This window comes from Nicotiana attenuata, chromosome 1 (assembly GCF_001879085.1).
Source record: "Nicotiana attenuata strain UT chromosome 1, NIATTr2, whole genome shotgun sequence".
Taxonomy (NCBI): Eukaryota; Viridiplantae; Streptophyta; class Magnoliopsida; order Solanales; family Solanaceae; genus Nicotiana; species Nicotiana attenuata.
The window spans coordinates 13,745,297-13,758,822 of NC_031989.1; the positions used below are offsets into that span (position 1 = coordinate 13,745,297).

The 13,526-nt window shown below is 41.2% G+C and overlaps 2 protein-coding genes across 3 annotated transcripts; both read right to left on the reverse strand.

The window, feature by feature from the left end:
• Nucleotides 336-3,616, reverse strand: LOC109242820 (origin of replication complex subunit 5). The gene is made up of 5 exons (XM_019409713.1): nt 3,434-3,616; nt 2,397-3,257; nt 1,888-2,304; nt 909-1,224; nt 336-799 (listed from the first exon to the last, which is right to left on the reverse strand). Exons 2-5 carry the CDS (start codon nt 3,233-3,235, stop codon nt 749-751), a joined length of 1,623 nt encoding a protein of 540 aa, XP_019265258.1. The 5' UTR covers nt 3,236-3,257; nt 3,434-3,616; the 3' UTR covers nt 336-748.
• On the reverse strand, nt 5,020-13,526 carry LOC109242900 (ATG8-interacting protein 1-like). Of its 2 annotated transcripts, XM_019409869.1 has the most exons (5): nt 13,371-13,523; nt 11,977-12,338; nt 11,486-11,904; nt 5,532-5,665; nt 5,020-5,462 (listed from the first exon to the last, which is right to left on the reverse strand). In XM_019409869.1, exons 2-4 carry the CDS (start codon nt 12,311-12,313, stop codon nt 5,561-5,563), a joined length of 861 nt encoding a protein of 286 aa, XP_019265414.1. In that variant the 5' UTR covers nt 12,314-12,338; nt 13,371-13,523; the 3' UTR covers nt 5,020-5,462; nt 5,532-5,560. The 2 variants fall into 2 exon arrangements, with proteins under 2 accessions (XP_019265414.1, XP_019265352.1); XM_019409807.1 differs by having other exon boundaries at nt 11,486-12,338; nt 13,371-13,526.

Sequence of the window (13,526 nt, forward strand, 5' to 3'; positions counted from 1 at the left end):
CAATGAAAAAAAGTGAAAACATCCCCTTTTCTTAGGAACTCTTTTTAGTCCATAGAGCAGCATGAGAGAAACCTTATATTCCAAAATCAACAGTGTATTTTTAAGATTCACATTGAACAAACCAGAGAAAGTAGTACCTAGCAATTTCCAGACGTCCTTGCACCTTCTTGATGTCAACAGTGTAGTCAAGAGTTGTGCGCACCTCAACTATTCTTCTAGAGAAGTATTCAAAAATGGAAATATCGGGTTGCCATCAAGGGGGTTAGTTTGGAAGACCACAAAAGTACCTTCCGGCAAAATATCCGTGCTTCATGATTCTATAGCACCAGTTACAGCAGGTGTAAGTGATCATGTTTAGGAAATAAAAAGATTTCAAAGAGAATCGAACTCGAATCATTTAATGCTGGTAAAGTAATGGACTAGCTAGATTCTTATACAGGAAAACTCACAGAAAGCAAATAATCACTTGCTTATTGTCATATGTTCAATGTTAGTCAATTATTTCGATGGATTAAAATATTTAATTGTCCTTCATGGAGTCCACCCAATCAACTTCCACTTAGCCTCTCGCCACTCAGTATACAAAAAAGCGTGATAGACATAACTAGAATCTTAGTCGTACATTCACCCTGCCACAAGGGTTTGTTAGGTGACATCACCTTGTTGGCTGCATCATATTGCTCTTGCTTGACATGCAAAATCATATTAACATGAGTGGCTTCATTACACGAATGGAACATCCTGTATATCATCCTCTGTATAAATACTTTGACAGGGGAAATTTTAGACTCTTTGCGACCTGCAGAATTTGAGAAACAAAATAAACCACAATGGGAAAGGAAGAACAGCTTCTGAAAGTATGGCCATTTTTACTTAAACAATTATGGAAACAGATTTTGAAAGGTTACCTTAAGAGCCATATCTTCGGAAACCATAGATCGATACCGATTAGCGCCTTCCAAGGGGCAACTTCCTCCTTTGCTGATAAAATTAGCATTACACAGACTTGATAATTCCAAAAGAACATCAGACAATAGTCCGTTAGTCCAACTCTCTCCTTCCAATCCACCATCTTCTTGTGCTTCTTCATCAGGTAAGCATTCTTCAACTGATACAATACACTGAAATATGGCTAATAATCTTTCCAAGGGGAACGTTCCTGGTCCCTTCAAGAGCAATTCCTGTTCTGCAGTTTCTTTTTTCTCCATCGACTTCTCCGAGCTCCTGAAAACAGAGATCATATCTTTAGACGTGTAAGGGCAAATGAAGTCAGATAATCAAAGGCAACTAAAATATGATTCACAACAGATAAGTTAGTATCACTTTAACTTTAAAAGGGATTGAGCTCAACATGTACCAGGCAGGTAAAATAAAAGTTTTATACAAATTCTTAATGGCTATTAATGATGTATAAGAAGTAGCAACACTTCAAATGCCAATAAAGATTCGCTAACAAACCAATCATCGGACAACATCGCCACTTCTTCAAGACTTATAATTCCTTAAGAGCTCTCATGAATGAGGGAATAGGACGTTAAAGCTTCAAAATATTAGGAAAACATTTCCTACTAATTGGCTTCAATGATAAACAGGATGATAAAGAAGCAAATTCTCATTTTCACTTCTGATTATTCCAGTGATACCTATGTCAAGTAGCCCAATTTATCTTACCCAAGTATTTCAGTAATAACTAGCTCCAGTATTCCAACTATCACCCAACAAAAACTTACGATATTTGTTCTGTGCTTTATTTAAGAAAATATGAAGGTACGCCCAGAGCACTCATGTAAATGCAAAGAAAGCCATCAACTCAAGCAATTTGTCTACCAAATAAAGGGAAGTAGAATAAACAGCAATATCAGAAGAACCGATTTCAGAATTACTTACTTTCTCTTTCGTTTTCGGTTACTGGCACCACCAGTTGAATCGAACAACGATGCATCAAGGGTAGCTGGGTTTCTTGAAGCAAGGAAAGCACAAATGAGAAGGTATTTGGCACAAGCAGACATATGAAAGTCTATCTCATCAGAAGATTCACAAACTCCATTTTTCTTGGCAATGCCTTTCCATTTGTTCTTATTAGCTAAGGCTTCAGAAGACAGCCTGCTTCCAACTTTGAACGTGTCATTCAGGGATGGCCCAATATGTGGTTGAAGATGAGTAAATAGTTTTCTTTTCATATCTTCATTTGGAACAGTGCCTAAATCATCCAGAGGTTCACAATATATCTGATATAATGATGAGAAGGGAGTCAATAGTTCATCAACTCGTCTAGTAACTCGACAAAATGGCCTCAACACCACACTGTATTAAAATAAGTAAAGAATGTGTGTCAAGTGGAATTCGCAATAAAGCCACCAAAATGATGAAAATTAAATTGAAAATTTCAGACTTACTCAAGAAATGAGGAATATAGCTTTGGGCTTCCCTGGTCTTTCATTAAGATTTGACGAAGTTCATCCTCGGTGTAATCAGGAAAATAAACAGGAATAGGTTCTACATAACCAGTGTCCGAGACATAAGTGTCAGGTGAGGCATTACTGAGAAAAATCAAACCCACTTCAGGCATTTTCAGTATATCATAGAGCTTAAAAAGAAGCGGTAATATATTGGAACTCTTGTCCCATTCGCGAGCAAGCTCCAAGTTATCAAACACCAAGTAAACCATCTTCCCTCTAGCCCATCCAACTGACTTCTTTGAGGTTGATTTCGCCATGCTCCCCTTCAAACTATCTACCACACTACGAAGAGCACCCTGCAAAAGATTTACAAAATCGGAGGGCTTTTCGCAGCGGTTAGCACTCGAATAGCCATTGCTTTCATTCCTTCTATGAAGCGATAACTGGTTCAACACAGATTCAAATAGTATCCTTGGGCTATAACATGTTATACAACTACAGTAAACAAACGGACGCTTTAGGTGCTTAAATATCTGAAGAATTGTACTTGTTTTCCCAGTTGAAGCACCCCCATATACAAACAATGGTAACATTGGAGAATCCAAGGGGCCCAAAAGGCGCAACAATTCGATAATTTGTGCGCTCCTGCCTGGTAAACTAGAAATCAAGTCATCTAAACTAATTGATGATTCGTCTCGATAAGCAAGGTAACGTATTGTTAAAGGTTGTTGATTACATGATTTTGACTTGTCTGTCGAAATTTTAGGACTCGGTGTGCTACACAATGATGATCTAGTGGCTCTTCTCGGAGTTTGTGGATTTCCCTCTTCACCCATTTCTTACAATGTGCTCAAAATCCTGGAAAATTCAAAAATAGCAGTATAAATCATTCAATCACAGTGCCACCAAAACCCTAACATTATCAAATATAGATATTTTAGAAACTGAAACAACTATATTGCATATGAATCCCACATAAATTGAATAATGAAAACTGAAGTAAGTAAACAAAGTGAATGCATTTCAGGACGAACCTTGGTTCAGCAGTAAAGTAACAGGCCGGAATTAGCGGGTAGTCGAAGAAACGAAATCGGCCGGAATATTGAGGTGGCCGGTGAAGGGAGAAACGGAGTTGAAGGAGAAGTTGAAGTCTTTCGCATCAGCCCTAGGTTATGACATCTAACTTTTCCCGCCAAGAAGCCCATGACTTTACAATGTTTTGGGTCAAGGTTTTGTGATAACTTTCAAATATTAAAATTTGATCTTTACGTCAAATTAATGTTACAACAGAATAGAGTTTTGAATTAATACCCTAAAATCCCCTAAACTATCAAGTTTTTATCGGTTCCCTACTTAAACTATCCGGTATCCCCAAAGCCCTCCTGAATTATATTGCCCTTCATATTAAAACACTCTCGTTACATTCTTAGAGGTGCGTCTAGTCCACGCTTCTAATTGTCTAGAAAACGTGCCATGTAGCACTACACGTGGCTATTTAACTCAGCCTAAAACCTGCCTATACTATTATTTTTTTGTCAGTTACCTACTTAAACTATCCGGTGTCCCCAAAACTCCCTTGAACTATATTGACGATCGTATTAAAACCCCCTCATTACATTCTTAGAGGTGCGTCTAGTCCACGCTCCTAATTGTCTAGAAAACGTGCCACGTAGCAGAACACGTGGCTATTTCACTCAGCCTAAAATCTGTCTATACCATCACTTTTTTGTCGGTTACCTACTTAAACTATCTGGTATCCCCAAAACTCCCCTGAACTATATTGACGCTCGTATTAAAGGGGGTTTAAGGGGGTTTTAATGTGATAATTTTTATTGTTTAGTACTCCTTAAGTGGCTGTGGCCTCTTCAGGGGGCTGATGGATTCAAACCTATAACACTGCGAATCACTTTCTGCTTTTTAATCGTGGAATAATTATATTCATGCAAGTCAAGGAACTTAACTGAATAACAAAACTATCTTCGCTATATTTGCTCGTATCATTTAGAAATTAGAATACTCTAGCAAAATTTGGATAAATTATACAATCACATAACATAAGAATTTGCACAAAATTCCCCCTCTCGGATCCAAAGTTAATTGTTGATAATCCAATAGACGAATGTTGTATTTATGTAGGAAATATTCTAGATAGCTACTGCCATTTTTTCCTCTGATTTCTTTTTCGTATTTGTTTGCTGATCCTATTAACTTAGGGGTTGTGATGTAGAGACAATAAAGTTAACATTATAAACTCAAATTCTCATATCTGTAATTAAATACAAACAGGAGCTTTTACGCCTAAAAATAGAAAAAGAACTATGCTCTTACAATTTCGAATCAGGTGATCGTTTATGAGACGCCACTTACGAAGGTTTCGTTTGGCGAGACGAAAAATCCAATTTAATATAGGACATCGGAAAAGGAAAGACCAAGCACTGCAAATTTAGGAGGTTTACTACAATGAATTTTTAATCATAATAACAGCAGCCGTCCACTGGGCAAATGTTATTTAAAGTTTATAACCTAGCACAAGCAAAAATTTCAGAAAAGGAAGAACTGGAGAGAAAAATGAAAGACGGGAGATGCGAATGCAGCTGTTACTAGTTAAACCCAATAAATCTGAACACAAAACAGATTCCCCTCGCTTTAACAAATCACTCATGGACTCATAAAGACTGTAATTGTAAGCAGAAGCTATTCCAGCAAACTTTATACGTAAAATTCAACAATCCATCTGACACCAGATATGTACAAGGTGACAGTACAATTCTAACCCTTCTCAAAATTAGATTATGAAAATAATACAGTGAACTCTTCTGAAATCCTCAAAAGAGCAAAACTAGACAGTAGACAACTTAAACCTTTGGAGAACAATTGTATAACATATAAAGTTCTGGAGACTAGTTCTCAGAACGTAGCTAAATTCTAAGCTGCACAGTGCCAAGCGTGGGAATCAACATTACAACAGGGCTGCTGCAACTTCCCGAATATAACCCAGCAATCAAGACTCCCAGGTGCATGCTTATACAACCCCATCAAACCATAAGATATTCGCATTAGGCCCTGGTCAAAAGCAAGTAAATCAGGTACACCAAAAGGCAAAACCTTGCAAGCCAAGTACACAGGACTTACCTCATTCACTCCTTTTCGTCATCATCATCTTAAAGTTGAGCTGGTGCACTCCCTCTGATAAAGGTACCACGGCGATCACCCCCAACAATCACATCTTTCAGTCGAGATAGTGGACCAAACATCCTGCCAATCCTCTGTCAACATTGAAAAACAGATCAGCGGGCCAAGAATGCAACTAAACAGAGTAAAGGTAGGAGAGGAATTAGCATTTCTGAGAGCCAAGATGATTGATCTGACGACAAGAAACATAAGCGGAACTAACAACGTATGTGGATGACTTTCAGAGTTTAATATTCTCCTATACCACAATAAGTGAAAGGTTTTGTAACCCTGGGAATCCCAGTTTATCACTTAGCTGTTTGTGTGATTGAAGTCTCTCGAATCTGATTATAAAAGCTACTATTGATTAGACCAAAGAAAGCAGCAAGCGGAAGCTTTAATCCTCCCAGAACAAACAATGGAAATCCCACAAGCAGAATCAACCATAGGACAAGGGGTGAAGATCAATAAAAGTCGAAAGACCTTCTGCAGATTCACTGATTCAGGTTCACTTAATAGCACACATGAATTTCCAGACTCAAGACAGAACCATATTCAGAAACAACATACTGCGAGCTGTGTTAAAGTAATTTTGTCATTCCATATAGGGCATTGGAGTTAGTGAAACTATTATGAATATTTGATCCTTTATTTATTTTTGATTTTTTGGATAACGATGGTGTCCAGGATAGCTTGCGCACACCTCAACTATTCCACGGAGCACCTACTACATCCCGACAATACAGGCACCATGTAGCTTTGCCTACCAAGGCTAAGGCTAAGGCATAGGCAGATAAGAAGAAATCACCTAGCAATTTTTGTCTCCGCTGGAATCAACTATAAGAACTACAAAATAGTTTATTTATTCCGAGCCAGTCAACCAGATTTTTATAGACTACAAGAACCCCTCAATCTCTCTCCCGCGCATGTCCTCTCTCTGTGTGACCAAGCCTTAGCGGCCATTTAACAGCCGGCGACCAGCACAGCCGCCAACGACCACCCGCACCCCAAAGGTAAGTCCCCTCTCCCCTAGTTCTCCCACCCCAAAGGTAAGTCCCCTCTCCCCTAGTTCTCCCACCCCAAATTCCCGCTCACCCCTCCCCACATCCCGCTCAGCCCTTCTTTCTTTTTTTTCTTCTTTCCTTTTTGCCTTCCCGTCATTTTCTTCTTCACTGCCGGCAGGACGCCGGCGACGACTGTCTCCCACCCCAAATCCCCGCTCACCCCTCCCCACATCCCGCTCATCCCTTCTTTCTTTTTTTTTCTTCTTTCCTTTTTGCCTTCCCGTCGTTTTTTTCTTCACTACCGGCAGGACGCCGGCGACGACTGTCACCTTTACTCCTTCTGGCCGTTCTCCCCCATTTCTCCCACCCCACATCCCTGGTCATCCCTCCCCACATCCCGCTCACCCCTTCTCTCCTTTTTTTCTTTTTTTCTTTCTTTCCCGTCATTTTTCGTCTTCACTACGCGGGACGCCGGCGACGACTGTCACCTCTACTCTTTTTGGCCGTTCTCTCTTCCTCTCATACCCTTTCCCAAAGTGCGTGCGTGGGGGTGCGCTTTTTTTTTCTTTTTCAGGTGTGAATCAAGGCAGCCCGACTCCGGCGAGATCCGGACTAGTCGCCGCGTGTGGAACCACCGGACCCGCTTCTTAAGCCGACACGCAGCAGCTCTGGGCAAATATTCGACGACGGTACCGGGTTCAACGTTCTTGTTTGTTTACACTCTGTTTCGTTAGATTTTGTTTAAATTTGTTCTTTGCTCTTAGTGTATTCTCTATTAATTGTTGTGCTTCATCCGTGGTTTATTTGTTTAGATCGTTTGTTTGTTTAGATCATTTGTTTGTTCATTCATTCATTCGTATTGCTTAGTCCTCTTATACTTGCTTTTGGGCCTATTAGCATCGTTTAGGGTTCTTAGTTTTACTTATCTTTCTTACTTTTGTGCCTTTTAGTTTCGGGTTGTACTCTCGAGGTCTTAGTGTGTCTTGATTATAATGGCTATATTGAACGATGATAGGGTAAGATCATATTCTCGGAGGGGTTCTCTGGGGTAGGGGTGGGAGGTAAGGATGGAAGGTAAGGGTGCATCGGCTGCGAGTTGGATCCCGGAACGTAGGGACCTTGACGGGGAAGTTCATAGAGTTAGCGAAGATTCTCCATAAAAGAAAGATCAATATAGCTTGGGAAGGGAGATAAGGCACGGGATATAGACAAGTTTAAACTATGGTACTCTAGACGCATGGGGGGCAAGAACGAGCTAGGCATTTTGGTTGAGAGGGACCTCCGGAGCTAGTGGCGGAGGTTAGGAAGATGAGGGACAAGCTGATGAACATTAAGGTAGTTGTTGGGGGCTTTACTTTAAACGTGATTAATGCGTACGCACCCCAAGTGGGCTTGGCCGAGGAGGTTAAAAGGTGCTTCTGGAAGGACTTGGATGAGGTTGTGCGTGGCATTGTGCGTGGCATACCGCATACGGGTAAGCTTTTCATAGGAGGGGATTTCAGTGGCCACATTGGGGCGGCATCTGGGGTTTATGATAATGTGCATGGAGGCTTTGGTTTTGGAGTTAGGATTTCGCTGCTGCATTTCGCAAAGACGTTTGATTTGGTGATAGCTAACTCTAGTTACCCGAAGGAGGCGCACTTGTTTACTTTCCAGAGTTTGGCAGCTAAGACCCAGATTGACTTTCTACTCTTCAGAAGATTTGATAGAGGTTTGTGCGCGGACTGCAAGGTCATTCCGAGTGAGAACCTCACGATCCAGCATAAGCTCCTAGACTCCGAGTCATGGATTTGGAGATTATAAGGAAGCGAAGAAAGAGGGTTGTGCATGGTCTAGCTAGGATCAAGTGGGGAGCTTTGACTAAAGATAGAGCCCTGGAGTTAGGGGATAAGCTGTTGGCTATGGGGGCATGGAGGAGCTGTGAGGATGCGAGAGGTATGTGGACCGTGATGGCGAATTGCATTAGGGAGGCTGCTACGGAGGTATTGGCCTACCTGTCGGCCGCAAAGGGGATTGGTGGTGGAGCCCCAAGGTCCAAGGTAAAGTAGAAGCCAAGAAAGCGACATATTTGAAGTTTTTGGAGAGCGGGGACGAGGAGGAGAAGAGGACGAACAAGGAAAGGTATAAGGTGGCTAAGAAGGAAGCGAAGTTAGCAGGCTAAGACTGCCGCGTTTGAACGCCTGTATGAAGATGGAGGCAAGGGAGGGGATAAGAAGCTGTACAGGCTAGCCAAGGTGCGTGAGAGGAAAGTCCGTGATCTGGATCAAGTAAAGTGCATCAAAGAAGAGGAAGGTATAGTATTGTTGGACGAGGCACTTATTCATTGGAGATGACAGACTTACTTCCATAAACTCTTGAATGAAAAGGGGGATAGGAACATTGTGCTGGGTGACTTAGAACAATCCAAGAGTCGTCAGGACTGGGTATTGTAGCCGTATAAAAGTTGAGGAGGCAGAAGCGACCGAGCCAGACGAAATCCCGATGGAATTTTCGAAGAGCGTGGGTAGGGCAGGCTTGGAATGGCTAACTGGATTATTCAATGTCCTTTTTAGGACGAAAAAGATGCCTGAGGAGTGGAGATGGAGTACGATGATCTCATTATATAAGAACAAGAGTGATATCCAAAATTGCAACAACTATCGAGGTATCAAGCTATTGAGTCATACTATGAAAGTATGGGAGATGGTGGTGGAACGGAGGGTGAGGAAGATTATGTTTATCTCAGAGAACCAATTCGGATTTATGCCGGGGCGTTCAACTACAAAAGACATTCACCTTCTTAGGAGCTTGATGGAGCAGTATAGGGAGAGGAAGCGGGATTTACATATGATGTTCATTGACTTAGAGAAAGCTCATGATAAAGTGTCGATGGAGGTGTTGTGGAGATGTTTGGAGGTTAGTGGCATTCCTGATGCATACATTAGGGCTAGGATGGAGCTAAGACATGGGTGAGGACAGTGAGTGGGGACTCCGAACACTTCCCGATTGTGATAGGGTTGCATCAGGGGTCAGTCCTTAGCCCATTTCTGTTTGCCCTGGCAATCGACGCGTTGACGCCACACATTCAAGGGGAGGTACCGTGGTACATGTTATTTGCAGATGACATTATACTGATTGACAAGACGCAAGGTGGTGTTAACGAGAGGTTAGAGGTTTGGAGGCAGACCCTGGAGTCTAAAGGTTTCAAGTGGAACATGACCAAAACAGAATACTTGGAGTGCAAGTTCAGTAGCGCGACTCAAGTAGTGGACGAAGACGTGCGGCTTGTTTCACAAGTCATACCTAGGAGAGAAAAGTTTTAAGTACCTTGGGTCTGTTATACAAGGAAATGGGGAGATCGACGAGGATGTCACACATCGTATTGGGGCGGGATGGATGAAATGGAGGCTTGCTTCCGGTGTTCTGTGTGATAAGAATGTGCCACCAAAACTTAAAAGGTAAGTTCTATAGAGCGGTGGTCAGACCGACTATGCTATATGGGGCAGAGTGTTGGCCAGTCAAGAACTCTCATGTATAAAAGATGAAGGTGGCTGAACGAGGATGTTGAGATGGATGTGCGGGAATACCAGGTTGGATAGAATTAGAAATGAAGTTATCCAGAATTAGAAATGAAGTTATCCAGGACAAGGTTGGTGTGGCCCATGTGGAGGATAGATGCGGGAGACGAGACTTAGATAGTTCGGGCATGTTAAGAGGAGAGGCATTGATGCTCCGGTGAGAAGGTGTCAAAGGCTGGCGTTGGAGGGCTAACGAAGAGGCAGAAGCAGGCCGAAGAAGTATTGGAGTGAGGTGATTAGGCGAGACATGGCGTTGCTCCAGTTGACCGAGGACAGGACCGTAGATAGGAAGGTGTGGAGTTGAGAATAAAGGTAGAGGGTTAGGTAGCCGAGTGTTGTCCTTGTTTGTCACATAAGCTTTGATACATCTCTTAGTTTCCTTCGGGTACTTCTTTTTATTCCTAGATTGATGTTATTACTTGTTGCTGCCTTGTTTCGGTTTTCTGCTTGCATAACTTAGTGTTAGTTTTGTATTTTCGCTTTGGTTGTCAGATTGGTTTTGCTTGTTATTGGCCCTTCCCTTTTTCCTCCCTGAGCCGAGGGTCTACCGGAAACAGCCTCTGCCTTTTTAAAGGCAGTGGTAAGGTCTGCTTACACTCTACCCTCCCCAGACCCACTTGTGGGACTACACTAGGTTTGTTTTTGTTGTTGTTGTTGTTATCCACCAAGAGAAAAAATTAGCAACTGCATTTTTGCCAAAAGTAGGTCACGAGAGAATTGTGAGATGCCCTTGTGAAAACGAGAGAAGGATGTGCTCCATGAAAGTTTTTTTACATAAAAACTAGAGTTGCCACCTAACTATCCATTTCAAATGTAGTTCTTTTTACATAACAAATGAAACAAAGACCTGTACAGATCATCGAAACCAGAAGGGAGAACGTTAATTTTAAAGGTGTGTGCAAGTATAGGCCAACATATGAGAAAAAGGAGGTACGACTGAATGCTTGAGGAGGGAGGAGGGAAGAAATCTAGTAAGCTCATTTGAGAATGTTGACTAAGTTGCAGCCTAGGTGAAGATATCTTTATCAGTTGGATCTTATTTAAATCCAGCTATTTTGGGTAAATCTTGTGTTTCTTCTTTTAGTTTCTCAATCAGAATATTTGTTCGCTAGAAAGTTCCCTGGATTTGGATTTTGACCTATCAGAGAATTGGCAAGTATTGCAATTACGTAAGCACTACTCTTCAGAAGGTATTGTAATACGGTAGCTGGTGGGTAAAGTTATTACAAAGTGACTCTAGATGGGTTTTCAGCATTCTTCACAAGCAATTTCAGATTTCAGACCCAAAGATGGAATTTTCAACTCAACAGGGATAAAAATTTCAATTATTCTTCAATAAACAGCAACAACTCACCTCACCATGGACAACCTGCCATTTTGTTTGCAACACCTGCCACCTTTCTTGCTGCCACGTCTGCCCAATAATCACAAGACCCATAACAGCAGCAGCAATGAAAATAGACCAGAATGCATTTGCGTCTTTCGCATGGGCCACAAGGGAAGCAGCCCCTCTTTTCCACCATGCTTGACAAGGAAGGTTAGCTGTATCATCATCATCATCTTCATCTTTAGCCTTTGGCAAATTTGAGATGCCTGAGTCTAAGCCCTGGTAAAAGATTTCAACTGGTTCTGCATGCACGTTGGTTTCCTCTGTTGTTGCTGAGAGATCCATGGGTTCTTCACCCTGGTATGAACTATAGTTAGCAGTACCAAGGAAACTCTGCTCTTTGTCTACCAAACTTAAGCCTTGCAGGGCAGCATCTTCTTCAAATTCTGCACCAATAAATAACCGGTTACCCTTTTCACCAATAAATTGAATACCAGGAGATCCCGGAGTGCTCGCACCTTTAGTTTTTGTACTTCCTTCATAAACATCTGATTTACCCCCTTCATCAGCAACAAGTTCTGGAGCAGCATCTTCACCTCCCTGTTCATCACGGATCTCATTAACATCGGGTTCCAACGGCAAATTCTCATGCTGGCTTGGTGGAAAGACAAAGTGACCAGACATAAACATTGCCTGGGAAGTCTCAGCTACATACTCTGCACTACTATTATTATCATCATTCGGATCAACCTGCTTTGGACCAGGGGCAGCAGCATATGCTGATTGTGTAAGTGACACAACTTCCCACTCATTTCCACGAGGAGCAGTTTCCTCCCCTTCCTCGTTGCTAGCCATCTTTCGGAAATTGGAACAAAATAAACTTAAAAAGAAAACAAATAGAAGTCAGAGCTTAAGAGCTAACGCACTTTGAATAACAAATTTATTCCAAAGGAAGTACAGAAAATAATTAAGAAATAATGAGGGCACATATGATAAATTTTAATAGTAAATTCTTAAGACATTTTTCTACAAATTTCTGGTACCAAAAATAATTCGATGAAATTAGAAAGTATGACATCAAGTAACTCTTTACAGAGAGGCGGAGCTAGGAATTCTTACAAGGAGATACAAGAAAGTATAAAAACGCGACATGCGGGATTTGAACCTATATTTCTCTTATGTTAAGGGGATTCGTTTTTTTTTAAATCTATAAAAAAATATTACTAGCTTTTATCCTCTTTAGGCATATAACTTTCCAACAAATTAAATTCCCTTTCTTGCATGTGGTTCCACCACTGTTTCCTAAGCTTTGAACTGAGAAGTCTCATAAACACATGCACTTGCAACATTGAGAACATCAAACCACAAGGTTTTAAACCTACTACATCTTTTAGTCTTATGGAAGTTGCTTGATAACTCTGAAGTCATATTCATTCCAGAGGGAACCATATCTCGTACCTTTGGAACATGCAAACTGCCAACACAATCAAGAGAGGAACTCGAAGAAAATTTTATCACTTTCCAACTTTCACTAGCAGAGCCCTCTACCTATATTTTTTAATCTATGGATGTGCTTTTCTAAACCCTAACAAAATTCTAATTATGCGAAAAAGCGTATGCATTTTACACAACAGAGATAGAATCATAAGCAACTAAACAACAGGAACAGTCACAGATACGGAATCATATAAACAGAGAAGAAATACAATATACAAGCTTTCAGCCGACAGCAGAAGTACATATACAGATCCGAAAGCTGAACCCACGCAACTTGTTAATATACCGAATAAAGCAAAATCAGATTAAGGATTAAATCAAAACGATCAAATAATCCGATCAACAAATCGAGTGGAGAAAAGAAAAAGCGTTATATCAAAAAACTAAAATCAAAGGTGAAATTCGGAATACTTACAGAATCAAAAGACGGAGAGAGATGTGAGATCGGTGAAGATAACGTCTGAGCTCCGGCGAGAATGATTGAAAACTGTCTCGAAAAACGAGCGAAGAGAGAGAGAGTGGTTTATATAGTGAAGATCTTTGGGTGAAGAGATAAAGAAACCGGAAAAAC